Source organism: Equus asinus, chromosome 18 (genome assembly GCF_041296235.1).
Source record: "Equus asinus isolate D_3611 breed Donkey chromosome 18, EquAss-T2T_v2, whole genome shotgun sequence".
Lineage (NCBI taxonomy): Eukaryota > Metazoa > Chordata > Mammalia > Perissodactyla > Equidae > Equus > Equus asinus.
This window is the reverse complement of record NC_091807.1, coordinates 14,419,562-14,433,184: the sequence shown is the minus strand read 5'-3', so window position 1 is coordinate 14,433,184 and position 13,623 is coordinate 14,419,562. Positions and strand designations below refer to the sequence as shown.

General features: G+C 39.2%; 1 protein-coding gene across 6 annotated transcripts in view; it reads right to left on the bottom strand.

The window, feature by feature from the left end:
• The window catches only part of USP25 (ubiquitin specific peptidase 25), a 150,430-nt gene that overhangs the window by 121,159 nt on the left and 15,648 nt on the right, over window positions 1–13,623 (bottom strand). For 5 of the 6 annotated variants that reach the window (XM_070488714.1, XM_070488715.1, XM_070488717.1 and 2 more), the window contains exon 2: window positions 900–977. In XM_070488714.1, coding sequence (XP_070344815.1) covers window positions 900–977 — 78 coding nt within the window. Of the gene's footprint in view, window positions 1–899; window positions 978–13,623 lie in introns of those variants that run through there. The other variant, XM_070488716.1, reaches the window with a different exon arrangement.

Here is a 13,623-nt window from a genome sequence, read left to right as displayed (position 1 = left end):
GGATGAAAATAATATCCCATGGAGTTATTACGAATAGCACCTAGTACTGTAAGTGCTTACTAAGTGCTAGTTGTTATCAATACTATTATGAGGATTATGATTACACTCACCTAAAAGATAAATTGCTTCCAGACACAAATGAAGAACTTTTGTGTCAACATCAAAAATTACATAATTTTGTCTCATGGAGCAAAGTCCAAAGGATTGAAGCTGTGTGTATGCCTACAGTGGCAAAAAGGCTCTCACTGCTAGCCTTTGTAGCTATATATATATATATATATAGTTCTTGAACATCTTTCACTCGCTTGATCTTTTCCATGTGCATACCCATGTGATTTAACTCATGTGAGTGCCTCTGTGTGGAAATGAGGGTACTTCATAAGATACAACAAAATGATGCATCTTATCTGTTGCATATACTCAAAAGTTTGATGTTGAATGTTCTTAAGGTAAATTACTTGAATGTTAGCCAGTTTCTATTTCTCCTTCTTGGAAGGAAAAAATGTAAGCTTTTGACTCTCTATTAATTTTCTATTTCTCCCTCCTCCTCCTCTCTCTACTCTCCCGCACCCTCTGCCCCTATTTAAACTCTAAAATCATGGTTCTTGAGTAAAACCAGCCATTAGCATTTGGATTCACATCCCCCTATTTTGCATGAAAAGTGTTTCCTATGGAGAGAAGTCATCTGTCACTCCAAGGTATCTTGGAACATTAGGTTGCTGAAAGCTAACATGCTCAAAATTGCAGTATATGTTAGCTAAGGCTCTTACTTTATACAAGTTCTTTCCTATATCTCTACTACTACCACACAGTATAACTAAAAAACTCAACTTTCAAATATGGCAGGCAGTAGAGATGAGGGTGTAACACAACTGTAGGTCATAAAACAGAGGCCATACCTTCAAAGCTTGCTGTAGTATCTGGGCATCGTTGATCCCAGTAATTTCTCTCAGCTGATTCAAAAATGTCTGCTGGTGCTAGAAGAGAGGAAAAACCAAAATCATTACACTCTGAAATCTGAAAATATACAAGGACAAGAAAATAAATGACCTTTGGGCAAACAAACAGAAAACAAAATAAACTAGAGTAAAAAAGAAAAACAAAAACAGGGGCAGGCCTGGTGGCACAGCAGTTCAGTTCCTACACTCCGCTTTAGCGGCCCGGGGTTTACTGGCTTGGATCCCATGTGCAGACATAGCACTACTTGTCAAGCCATGCTGTGGTAGGTGTCCCACATATAAAGTGGAGGAAGATGGGCACAGATGTTGGCTCAGGGCCAGTCTTCCTCAGCAAAAAGAGGATTGGGAGCAGATGTTAGCTCAGAGCTAATCTTCTTCAAAAAGAAAAAAAAACAAACTAACTTGAGAGAGATTGAACAAATCATTCTTTTAGGAAGAAGGAACCATGCTGTGGGGAGCCCTTACTCTATTTTCATGTTTCCAAAAGGGAACTTCTACATTACTTCCCAAGAAGAAGTCTTACTGAATTAATTTCTGGTCCATTCTTCACCACCTCATTTATGCCACCCAACAAGAAAAGGAGTGGTTAGCATGAGGCTAAGCCTGAGAAACTAAGGAAAACAAGTATCCATTGGGTTACTTTAACTAGGGCATGGGACCAGTGATGGAGATCGAGGCAGCTCTGGTAATCTCTCCCTGTCCCTATGGACAGCCAACATCCAGGCCCCCGGGATATGTGAAAAAGACACGCTTTTGGCAGGCCATGCACTAGGTGAGTACATTATATCACTGGCATCCTACGATCTGTCTGAGGAAAAAGAGGACCAGATCATCCTCCCATCTGTCATAAAAGATCCTAAACAGAATTGATCATTTGCCCCCATTTGCTTCAGATCTGTTTACAGTCTACTGGTCTATGTACCATATAATCTATTACACTCTATTGGGGGGATAGCATCCCACTACCAAACCCTTCCCTGAACTTCCCTAATTAAGAACCATGTTCCTCCCCACATCTCTGTATTTCTCAAAACAAGTTCCCAAAAACTGTAAGACAGCACCACGACATAATGCAAGCTCAATGGATATGATCTGGAAGACAAGTCGTCACTAGAATGAAAGGATCTGCAGAAATCTTTCTTGAAAATGTTTTACAGTCATCTCAGTAATAATTTTATGGGGTGAAAGTTTAATGAGAAACAGTATAGTTACACAGTTTCAAATTCTTCCTACAAATTATAAAGGGAGGAAAAGTAAATTTATACTGAAGAAATCTAACAGATACCAACTCAACCAAGTGATCAGAGCTAATATTACCAATAATGGGACTGACAGCGTGTGCCTCTTGATATGATATGATACACCAAGAAGACAATATCACCTGTGGTTTTCCTGCCAAAAACCATAACCTGAATCTAATCTTGAGGAAGTATCAGACATCCAAACTGAGGAACATTTCGCAAAATAATTATTGTACTATCTTCAAAATGTCTATATCATGACAGACAAAGGACAAGTTTCCAGATTAAAGGGGACCAAAAAGGCATGGTAACCAAATGTACTGCAGGAGACCACATTACATCTCAAACTAAACGCAATACAGGATATTATTCAGACAACTGGAGAAAGATGAACGCAGAGTGCTTAGTAATGATATTTTATTAATATTAAATTCCTGAATTTGATAATGCACTATAGTTATTTAAGAAAATATCTTTTTTCTTAGGAAATACACCCTGAAGTATTTAAGGGGGTAAAGGGACATGATGTCTGCAACTTACTCTCAAATGGTTCAGGAAAAAAGTTATGGGAAGTTCTTTGTACTAATTTTGCAACTTTAAATTTGAAATTACTTCAAAATATAAAGTTTTAAAATGTTATGCATACAGATTTATTGATGCCAGGATTGTAAAATGTGCATTTCAAAACATGCTTGACAATTTAAACATGCGTAATGTATATACATTCAGAAGTGAAGGGTCCTAAAGAAATTACAAAGTGAAATGAAAAAAATAAATAAATAAAAGCAATTTGAAAGTCAGGTTTGAGAAAACGTAGTCGAGATATCTTTTACAAAAGCCACACATATGAGTCACAAATTATATTCAGCTACATTTAACAGCGTCCCATCTAAATAGTAGCTTCAACATACTGCAGTGTCTTTTCCTAATATAATTAGACTGGAGGTGGGCAGTCCAGATCTGATAAGGACAGCCCACAAGATATCAAAGATCTAAGCTCCTTCTGTCTTCCCACTAAACATTCCTATATATGGCATTCAGCAAGTGTCTGTCACTCCATGTCTCCTCCTCCAGCATCCTGTCCAAGCTCTAGGTAGGACAAAGGGAAGGGCAAAGGACAAAAGGTGTCTGCCAAATGATTCTGCCTTCTTTATCAAGCCCTTTCTGGTGACTTCCACTTAAAGCCTCACTGAACAGAACAAAGCCTCCTGGACACTCATAAATGCAAAGGCGGTTGGGAAAGGTATTTTTCAGCTACGCACAAAGCCACTCTGAAAATGAAATCAAGGCTCTGTTTGTGAGGGAAAAGAAAGAACGTATATTGCATAGGCATTGGCAGTATCTGCCACGCCATCAATGAATTTTCATTTCCATAAAAATCTTATTAAAGAGTTGAGATAACCAAGACTATCTAACAATAAAATAGATAATAAAGTACATAAACAAGGTCATATAAATGCCAAGAAGAATCAAAATAGTTGAATAAAAGAACCAAATTGCCAAATTTCCAGGGCTGAAATACAAGAAAAATAAAATTCTTTTTAAACTTGTCGACTTTTCTACTTTCTTTTAAAAAGTTAACAATAACTAAGCAACAGAACCATGACTAAGTTACATAATACCCAACATTACAAATTAAAGATGTATAAAAATTTTACAGAAATTCTCCTTATCTAATTCAATGCTTTATTTTAGTGAACATAAAATACCTGAAAGATTTCATAAGCCTGTTTGCTATTTCACCACCACCAGCACTCCAAACTCCATCCTTTACACAGAGCATTATTTTCCTCAACTGCGAATTATTCAATCGTGCATCGGGAAAGACTATTGAATACCCCAAAGAAATTACTCATTTGTACAAACGTCGCTGGCTATTATTTATAATGCTGGAAAAATGAAAAAAAATGCAAATGTCCTTCCACTAAGGAAGACATTCTAAACTTTAATGTACAGAAGAATGACCTGATGAGTTTTCTAATAATGATGATTCCCCGGCCCCAGCCCAGAGACTGTGATTCCAGGAGGGTGTGAGTTAAGGCTAATAAATCTGTATTTTTAATAAGCATCTCAAATGATTTTGATACAGATGGACAAATCCAAACAACTGTATATTTTTAAGTAGTGAATCTATATAGAAGGTTATCTTTACAAAATCGCATTAAGCTGAAGTGGTAGGATACAAAATAGTATGCATATACATTAATGACAAGATGAAATGTAAATACAAATGTAAAACCCAGAAAACATTACAGGGCCTGTGTTAGACTCCCAATTCTCCCATCTCTGCTCTCACACCTTTTGCAACTTTTCCCTTTCTCTCACTAGAGATACCATATATTTCCTTGCTGCATTGAGGAGCTTGACCATGTGACACACTTTGACCAATGACATAATAGCAGAAAGCATGCAAGCAAACACGAAATGTGCTTACATGGTTGGGCTTGCCCTCTTCATCTTCTTCCTTAAGAAGAACATGACCTGGGTAGCCCACGTGCCCCAGAAGAATGAGGCACTTGTAGAGAAGAGCCACTCCAATCAACCCACAAATCTGTGAACGTGATGATAATATTTTGGTATGTCACCAACTTTTGGAGTGAGCTGTTATGATGTTAGTTGACCGATACAGAGTGCAATAAGAACATTGAGTATTTTATCAAGAAAAGCAACATCTTTGAAATTTTGTTATGGTTTGGTATTTTATTATCTTTCACGATTAAGTCAGCTAAAACCTAGGAAAAAAAATAATCCAGATGTATCTCTAGCATAGTTTTATGACTGCATGAATTTTGACTGAAAATGAAACAATGAAGAGAAAAGGATTAAGGTGCCAAAGCAGGCTGAGCAGGAAGGAGAGAAGGTGAAAGAACTTTCTCAGCTAAGTTACCAAGAAATGGGAGAGAAATCGAAAGAGGTGACCTATGAGAAAAATTCTCAGTTTATGGCAGAAAAACCACCTCATTTGTAAGGTTTTCCCCTTTTTTATTGGCATCTTACAGCTGTGCTTTTCCTGTCTTTGAAAACCTGCACCTTCATTTCCCGTAATCATGTTTTTATTGCTGTTATTTCTGTTGTGATTAAGACCCTGGTCTTTCTTTCAAGGTTTGCATTTTCCTATTTACCAAACTTCTGGTCTGTGATACACCCTGATTCTCAACTGAAAATGTCTTGCATATGATTCTCTCCTCCTTGACTAGCAATTTGGGATCCAAGGTGGATCCAACCCACTTGCATGTCTAGAGCTCCTCTTCTGAGCTCTGAGGTCTTCCTTGTACAGATTTCATATCTAATAAGCATAAGGAGGTGGGTGCAACATATTCACACTTGTTAAAAAGAAGGCAGCAGGGGCCAGCCTTGTGGCCGAATGGTTAATTTCACTTGCTCTGCTTCAGCGGCCTCGGGTTCGCAGCTTCAGATTCTGGGCACGGACTTAGCATGGCTCATCAAGCCATGCTGTGGCGGCAACCCACACAGAAGAGCTCGAGTCACTTACAACTAGGATATACAACTGTGTACTACTGGGGCTTTGGGGAGAAAATGAAAGTTGGCAACAGATGTCAGCTCAGGGCCAATCTTCCTAAATAAATAAATAAATGAGACAGCAGGCCCAAAATGGAGTCACTAATGTTAAGGCCCCACAGTCAGAAAACCAAGACTTAATACCTAACCTAATTTGCAGTTTCAACTCCCCAGGAATGTAACCTTGGACCAGTCAATACAGAATTTCCTGGTCAGCCCTAGTGGGTTATCCACTGATAGACCACTTCCATTCCCCTTAGGAGGGCAACCTTGCCTAAAACAATGCATTCTTTGGTAATAATTGCCTTTTGTCCCCTCCCTCTCTGCCTTTAAAATCATTTCTTTTCTGCAACTCTATGGAGCTCCTTTCTATTTGGTAGACAGGATGCTGCCTGATTCATGAATCGTTCAATAAAGCCAATTTGCTCTTTCAAATTTACTCAGTTGAATTTTTTGTTGTTTAGCAGATTTGGTGGCAGCAGCAGAACTAAAGGAGACTTCCAGTGGCATTCAGGGACAATAAGAAACACAGGCATGGTAGTTGCAAACCCGTTTTTGAGTTCACTGTCTTTCTCACCATTTCCAAGGGCTGTGGGTAAGTTCCCTCTGGGTTCTGAGCTCGGCTCTCTTTGCACTGAGCTCCCAATCTAACTGGCTTTCCAGTTAGTTCCCCATTTGTCTAGAATCACTAGTTCCACGTTGGAAGCTGCTAGCAGTTTGGACCACAATTCCCTATTTGATTGGAAACTCTAGCCCTTGGTTATGTTCCCAGATTCCGTGTTGGGAACTGCCGGTGGTTTAGTCTGCAGTTCCCCATTTGTTTGGGATCCTTCCCCAGATTCCACGGTGGGAACTGCTAGCAGCAAGTGCACTTCCCCATTTCTTTGGAATTAGTCCACAGTCCCCATTTGTTGAGGTCTGTTGGTTCAGTCGTTCCCCAGTCTCAGGTTCCAATGTTGGGAACTGCTGGTTTTGCACACAGGGCCTTTTCTTGGCCAGGAACAGTAACATATCTTGGTTACTGCCGATACATTAAGGTGCACCTGTCTGTCTTGTTTCATGTAGACAAAGGCTAACGGGAATCTCTGAAGTCAAAAAATCACAAAAATCATGGGCACAGATCAAGTATTTAAAGGCTGTTAGAGAGTTCATCACCTAACTCAAAGACTCCTGTCAGGACAAGGTGGTCACGGAACAGGTTAGATTGACACCAGGCCACCTGCCAACCTCAAGAAAACTTCCATGCAATGAGGTATACTGTAAAACACACACAATCCTCAACCCAGCAGCACACTCTTTTTACACATTAATTTGGCTCCAAAAAACCCAAAGTCTTAGCTAACGGGATCTTTAAATTCTAAAGAGTCAAGCATGCCACCTTCTGGCACACCTGTTTATTTTATGGCTAAGAACTATGGCCCAATAAAGTCAATTTGACTTTTTAAATTGACTGAGCTGAATTTCTTTTCCTTGTTTTCTTTTTTGAGGAAGATTAGCCCTGAGCTAACATCTACCACCAATCCTCCTGTTTTTTGCTGAGGAAGACTGGCCCTGAGCTAACACCTGCATCCATCTTCCTCTACTTTATATGTGGGATGCCTGCCACAGCACGGTTTGATGAGCAAGTGGTGTGTAGGTCTGTGCCCAGGATCCAAACCAGCAAACCCCAGGTCGCCGAAGCCGAGCACGTGAACTTAACTGCTGCACCACCAGGCCAGCCCCCTGAGCTGAATTTTTTGTTGTTTAACACACTGCTCGACCAAGAAGGGCAAGGCACAATGTTCAAAGAGATTCAGTGGCTTGCAAATTCAGTGGCTTGCTCACAAAAATCAATAAGGAACAAGCCAAGACTACCTACAGACCTTCAGATTCCTTCTTCAAAGTAATTTTTACTACATGATGACATCCTTAAGTGCCTACTCTGTGGAAAAGACAGTAGTATACACTCCAGGGAGAAGGAGACATCAGTAATTTCAATATAAATTAAAGATCAGAGGGTGTCATTGAAATTCTTTCCTCCCTCAGTTGACCCTACTTAATGTTGGGTCTGTTTTAAATCTGTTTTAGTAAAGACTACAGAATATTTAACATGGGTATAACTTTTTGAGGATCAAAAAAAGGGGATTAGGTTTAGGCCAAGGAAAAAGATAAGCAATTATGCTCTTGCTGTATGCCAGACTCTGCTTTAAGTGTTCCCAGCATATAATCTCATTTGACACATGCAAATGTGCACATGCACACACACACCCTCTAGGAAGTTCCTCTCATTTTATAGCTAACGGGCTTCAAGAGATGAACAAGTGCAGAGACAGCAATGAAAACAGGGTTTTCAAATCCCACAGCCCATGTCCTTTCCATATTTTCTCTCCTCTATGGTACCTGATTTTGAAGATTAAAGATGCAGTAAAAAATGTAAGCGGTAGAAAAATCTCCTACCATGTTGATGTAAAACACTTAGATAGCGGTACGAGAAGACTGGAGCACTGCTCACTAGAAGGCAGGAAAGCTTTCTGTGTTAAGGGGTGAATGCCTCATAAGTCAGTCATTGGTTCCTTTAACTGCATTTCCAAATATAAATAAAACTTGGTTTAGCGCAAAAGAAACAAAGTCAAAGGTTTCCCTCTTCAGGGGTAAAAAAGGCAACTCTTAGAAAGACCTCTAAAAAAACTTCCAAATTCTCTTAGAAAAAAGGAAAAAACCCCAATGAGATAGACAATCCCAAGGCATTCTTAAACTTCGAATCATATGCACTAAAGACTAAAGTATTTCCAGCACTGAGTGGTAAGCAGGTCAAAGTTACCTATCAATGAAAGGATTAATTACACCATTGCCTTTAAAGTACATAACCATATGCACATGTGTTTCCACAAATACCTTCTGCGCCTACCTGATAACACTAAACTGCCCTAGTTCGTATTATCTCACCATAACAAGAAATCCCCAAACTTCGTTGACAGATAATTCCTAGTACACGTGTCCTTCAAATAGCTCTTCGTAAGCCCCGAACCTGCCCCTGGCCAGCTAAAAGCTATAAGCAAAAAACAAAAACAAAAAACTTTTATTTCCCGAGCCTTGTCTTTTATTTTTATCTCTAATTTTAAGGAGGACAACATGATCTTTCATTTCCCTTCACATGTAATATTCCGTGAACTCTCTGAGAATTTTCCTGCAGTACAATCCTTATCATGGCCTAACGGGCTCTCTGCATGCTGCGGCTCTCTCTAGCCTCACCTTGCACTACTTTCCCATCTTCCTCTTCCCTCTAACTTTTATTCAGGGTCTACAAAATACCACTCTGCTTCCTAGTTCAAAGATCTGTGTATATTCAGTTGCCTTCTGTTAAGGTTAGAGGTTCTCCTGGCACTCACCACATTATAATAATATACTATGGTTAATCACCAGATTCTAAGTCCAAAAGGAGCACAGTCTGTCTATTTCACTCATCACTGTAGTCCTGGCAACTAGTACCAGTGCTGGCACGTGGTAGGCACTCAATAAATATTGACTGAATAAATGAACATAGCAGAGTTTACAGAGGGTAAGTGGACTAAGTCAGATCACAGGGCTTGAACTCATCCACAAGGAAGAGGTACTAATGACTGGAGACGGGAACAAGAGGCATACCTAAATCAGGCCCACTTACTAAACAAACTTTCTACACTCTCCTACAGTCTATCTAGAATTTCCCAGAAGGCTTCCTTTCTTAGTTCTGGTCCTGTCAATCCTGCTTGAAGGTGAGTGTACAGGACAACATTATTGAAATTCTCCACTGCAAATACCCCAAATAGCAATCTCATGAATGGCTGGGGTACCTTGTACTTCCTACTGGCACAGAGCCAAGGTTTATCTCAACCTTTTTGGGTTAACAGCACATCAGTGTTAAAGTAAATTAATCATATATCCCTCTGGGTGTAAAAATCTGAAGATGTGCTCTTTTTTTTATATAAATGAAGCAGGTAGTTTTTGTTTTGTTTTTTTAAGATTGGCACCTGAGCTAACAACTGTTGCCAATCTTCTTTTTTTTTTTTTCCTGCTTTGCTTTATCTTCCCAAACCCCCCGTACATAGTTGTATATCTTAGTTGCATGTCCTTCTAGTTGTGGGATGTGGGACGGCGCCACAACGTGGCCTGACGAGCGGTGCCATGTCCGCGCCCAGGATCCGAACCCTGGGCTGCCGCAGCGGAGCACTCAAACTTAACCACTCGGCCACGGAGCCAGCCCCAAGATGTGCTTTTTTATACTTCACTATTTACATTTAGACTTAGAAATGCCAGAATTTCTGAATTTAAAAAGCCTTTTCCTACCTTTTTACAGAATCCCAGAGCTACAAACAATCTTTAAGCATTCACATAATCCAAAAAAAAGAAAAAGGAAGAAAGGTAAAGAAATGAGATGCTTTACGGGAAACAGGTAGCAAAGAGCAATGGATATAGTTGGTCCTCAGTAAATGTTTGTTTCCGTCCTTCCTCACCTCAGAGTTCATACCCCACCTGCCAACTCAATCCTTCAACCAATCTAACATCCACATAATGTCCATGCCCCTAAGAGAATCCCCCATCGCTATTAACTAGTAGACAAAAGAATGCATCATAAGTAGAAACTCTACATGCAAAAAATATTGTTTCACTGCACTATAAGCTAAGTCCATACAGAGTTAAATACATTTCCAGGCCAAATAAGAACCCAACATGATGAAACATGGTTTCTATGGGAACATGCATTTTGAGTTTCAAAAACCCAACTTGTAAAAGCTTTTGGAACAGTGTGCTTTTAAATTAGAGCGCCTATATTCTGGAAAACATGTGGGTAAAAAAAAGTTTTGTGAATCAAATGACATCCTTGAACTATGACATCAGCAATATATCTCTCTCGTCCAATTAAATCTTTACATATCTCTAGTTTCCATACTTAAATTTTCATAATTAACTTACAGTCCAAAAATAAAATCCCTATACTAATAAAACAAAATAAACTAGAACACTATACGATTCCTAGCAGCTACATCTGTCACAAACAATTTCTTACAGCAAATATAGCTTTTGGTCATACTAATTACACACATAACACACCTTCCAGACTATCAGAAACTCCATTCATCTAGATAAAATGCTAGGTGTAAAAAAGCATATGCTCTATACCACTTTCTTTCCTGGACCCATAAAACAGCTACTGGCAGAAGTATCCCCACCTCCAGCACCTCAGCAAACTTGCCCGCTATCCAGTGGGCTTCAATCACAACCTCTCCAACAAAACCTGAATCTGAGCCTCGGGGCTTGCGGAGGACCTCTCCAAAATTTACTCCTCCTTTTCTTCTCTAGAGTTTTTAGTCTTTAGTAGCCAATCACCTGTTACTAGTGAATTGTATTAAACTTTCCCTGTCCAAATTATTGTGTTTTCCGTGTCCTAACTGGACCCTTACTGATCTAACTTCCTTAAAAGCAATTTTTGTATTCTAACAATATATTAATGATGTAATTCTGTATTCTTAGGAGACTAAACATCAGAAAAAATTAAGGAGGAAAAAAGTTAACCATACATGCAAAGTTCTATCCTAGAACTCCCATTTACTACGCACTTATTAAAAGTATATAAAGCACCAGAGATTACATTATGTAGGCACAATTGATTGAAATTATTGGCCACTGGTGACTGAACTCACTCTCCAGCCCCTCTCCCCTCCCTGGACTGGGGAACCGGCTGAAAGTTCTAACCCTCTAATCACAGTGGTTGGTTTTTCTGAGGTCCAGCCCCTCTCCTGAAGCTATCTTGTCCTCCAACCAGAAGTTTTCTCATTAGCATACAAAAGACAGTAAATTTCAAGAGTTACAGGAGCCTTGTAACAGTGACCAGAAAAAAGGACTAAATAGTACACATTAGTGTACAGTTGGGCAAAATCCTCTAACACAAATCCTGTTTTATAACAAAGTGTTGAATATCTCGTATAATTTATTGAGTATCGTACTGAAAGTGAAACACATAATGGTTTATGGGTTCAGGACTGTTGTAAGTGTTATCAGCCTCGTGATCGCGTGGCTGACTGGGAGCTGTGGCTCGCTGCCGCTGCCCAACGTCACAACAGAGGAGTGTACCACATACCGCTAGCCTGGGAAAAGATCAAAATTCAAAATTCAAAGTACAGTTTCTACTGAATGCATTATCAATTTCACTCCAATGAAAGTCGAAAAATCCTAAGTAGAAACATAGTAAGTTGAGGATCATCTGTATCCCACTCTACACTAAACCACACAACCTGTTCAGTTCAACACTCTGCTTGAGAGATACTGCAATAATTACAGCACAGTTACAGCAGTCTCCCCTTATCTGTGAGAGATACGTTCCAAGACCCCCAGTGGATGCCTGAAACCACAGAGAGTAGCAAATCATATATATACTGGCTTTTTTCTATACATACATACCTATAATAAAGTTTAATTTATAAATTAGGCACAGTAAGAGATTAACAATAATAATAAAATAGAACAATTATAACAATATGGCATAATAAAAGTCACCCAAGATCTTAACAACCTCAGCATAAGATTTTTTCTTTTCTTGATTAAGTTGAGAACTTTTACCTTTTCACTTAAAGCTTCCCTTTGGCATATCTGAATTGCATCATCACTACTCTTGCGCTTTGGGGCCATTATTAAGTAAAATCATGGTTACTTGAAAACAAGCACTGTGATACCACAACCATCAATCTGATAACCCACAGCTACTAAGTGACTAGAGGTGGGTAGCATATACGGTGTGGATACGCTGGACAAAGGAATGACTCACATCTCAGGTGAAATGGAGTGAGACTTCATCAGGCTATTCAGAATGATGCACAATTTAAAACATGAATTGTTTATTTCTGGAATTTTCCACTTAATACTTTTGGACCACGGTTGACCGTGGATAACTGAAACAATGGAAAGCAAAACTGCAGATAAAATGGGACTACTATACTGAGGTATAGCAAAAAATAAAAAAAAGTTTTAAACTATGATCAAACCTGAAGGCACATCTGTGAAAACTACAACAAAAAGGCTGAGAACCCCCCTCTAAGACAATGGCTGTCAACTGAGTACCAGGGTCAAAGACGTAAAGTGGATGACAATGGCAATAAAATCTACTCCCAAACTTTAACAATAACTATTACAAGAATATCCTGATGCACATATATTAATTTCCTTGGCTGAAGTTGGAAGTGCCAAATTAGCTTCTGTAAAACACTACCATTCTGTTAAAATTAAGTTAACCTTATTCTTCCAAATTTTACTAATTTTTTAGTTTTGGTTATATCTAAGTTATTAGTTGGGTTTTGGTCTTGGTGCATAAGAGCTATATAATAAAACATAATAAATTTATGCCTCGTTTATGTTTACACACACTTCAGTAAAACTATAATGAAAAATACTTTAATTCAAGGGAGAGTCCCTGAGATCTATTTTAAAAAGTCCCAATTCAAGGATAAAAAATATTGTCATCAGGTGGAGCATTACTGAGGAGGAGGAGAAATTTTTCAATACAGTTGCTGGTTCTCCAATCATGAATTTGGACACCTATGCAAACAATATGCCCAAACTTCAAATCCAAGTGGAATAAGACAAATACTGAAGGCAAAACAAGAAAAAGACTAGAGGGCAATAAAAGAGAGTATCTTGGGGCCGCCAGGTGGCATAGTGGTTAAGTTCAGCACTCTGCTTTGGTGGCCTGCAGTTCAGTGGTTCGAATCCCAAGCATGGACCTACACCCCATTCATCAACCCAGGCTGTGGCAGCATTCCACAGACAAAACAGAAGATTGGCACAGATGTTAGCTCAGCAACAATCTTCCTCAAGCAAAAAGAGGAAGATTGGCAACCTATGTTAGCTCACGGCCAATCTTCCTCACCAAAAAAAAAAAGAGAGAGAGAGAG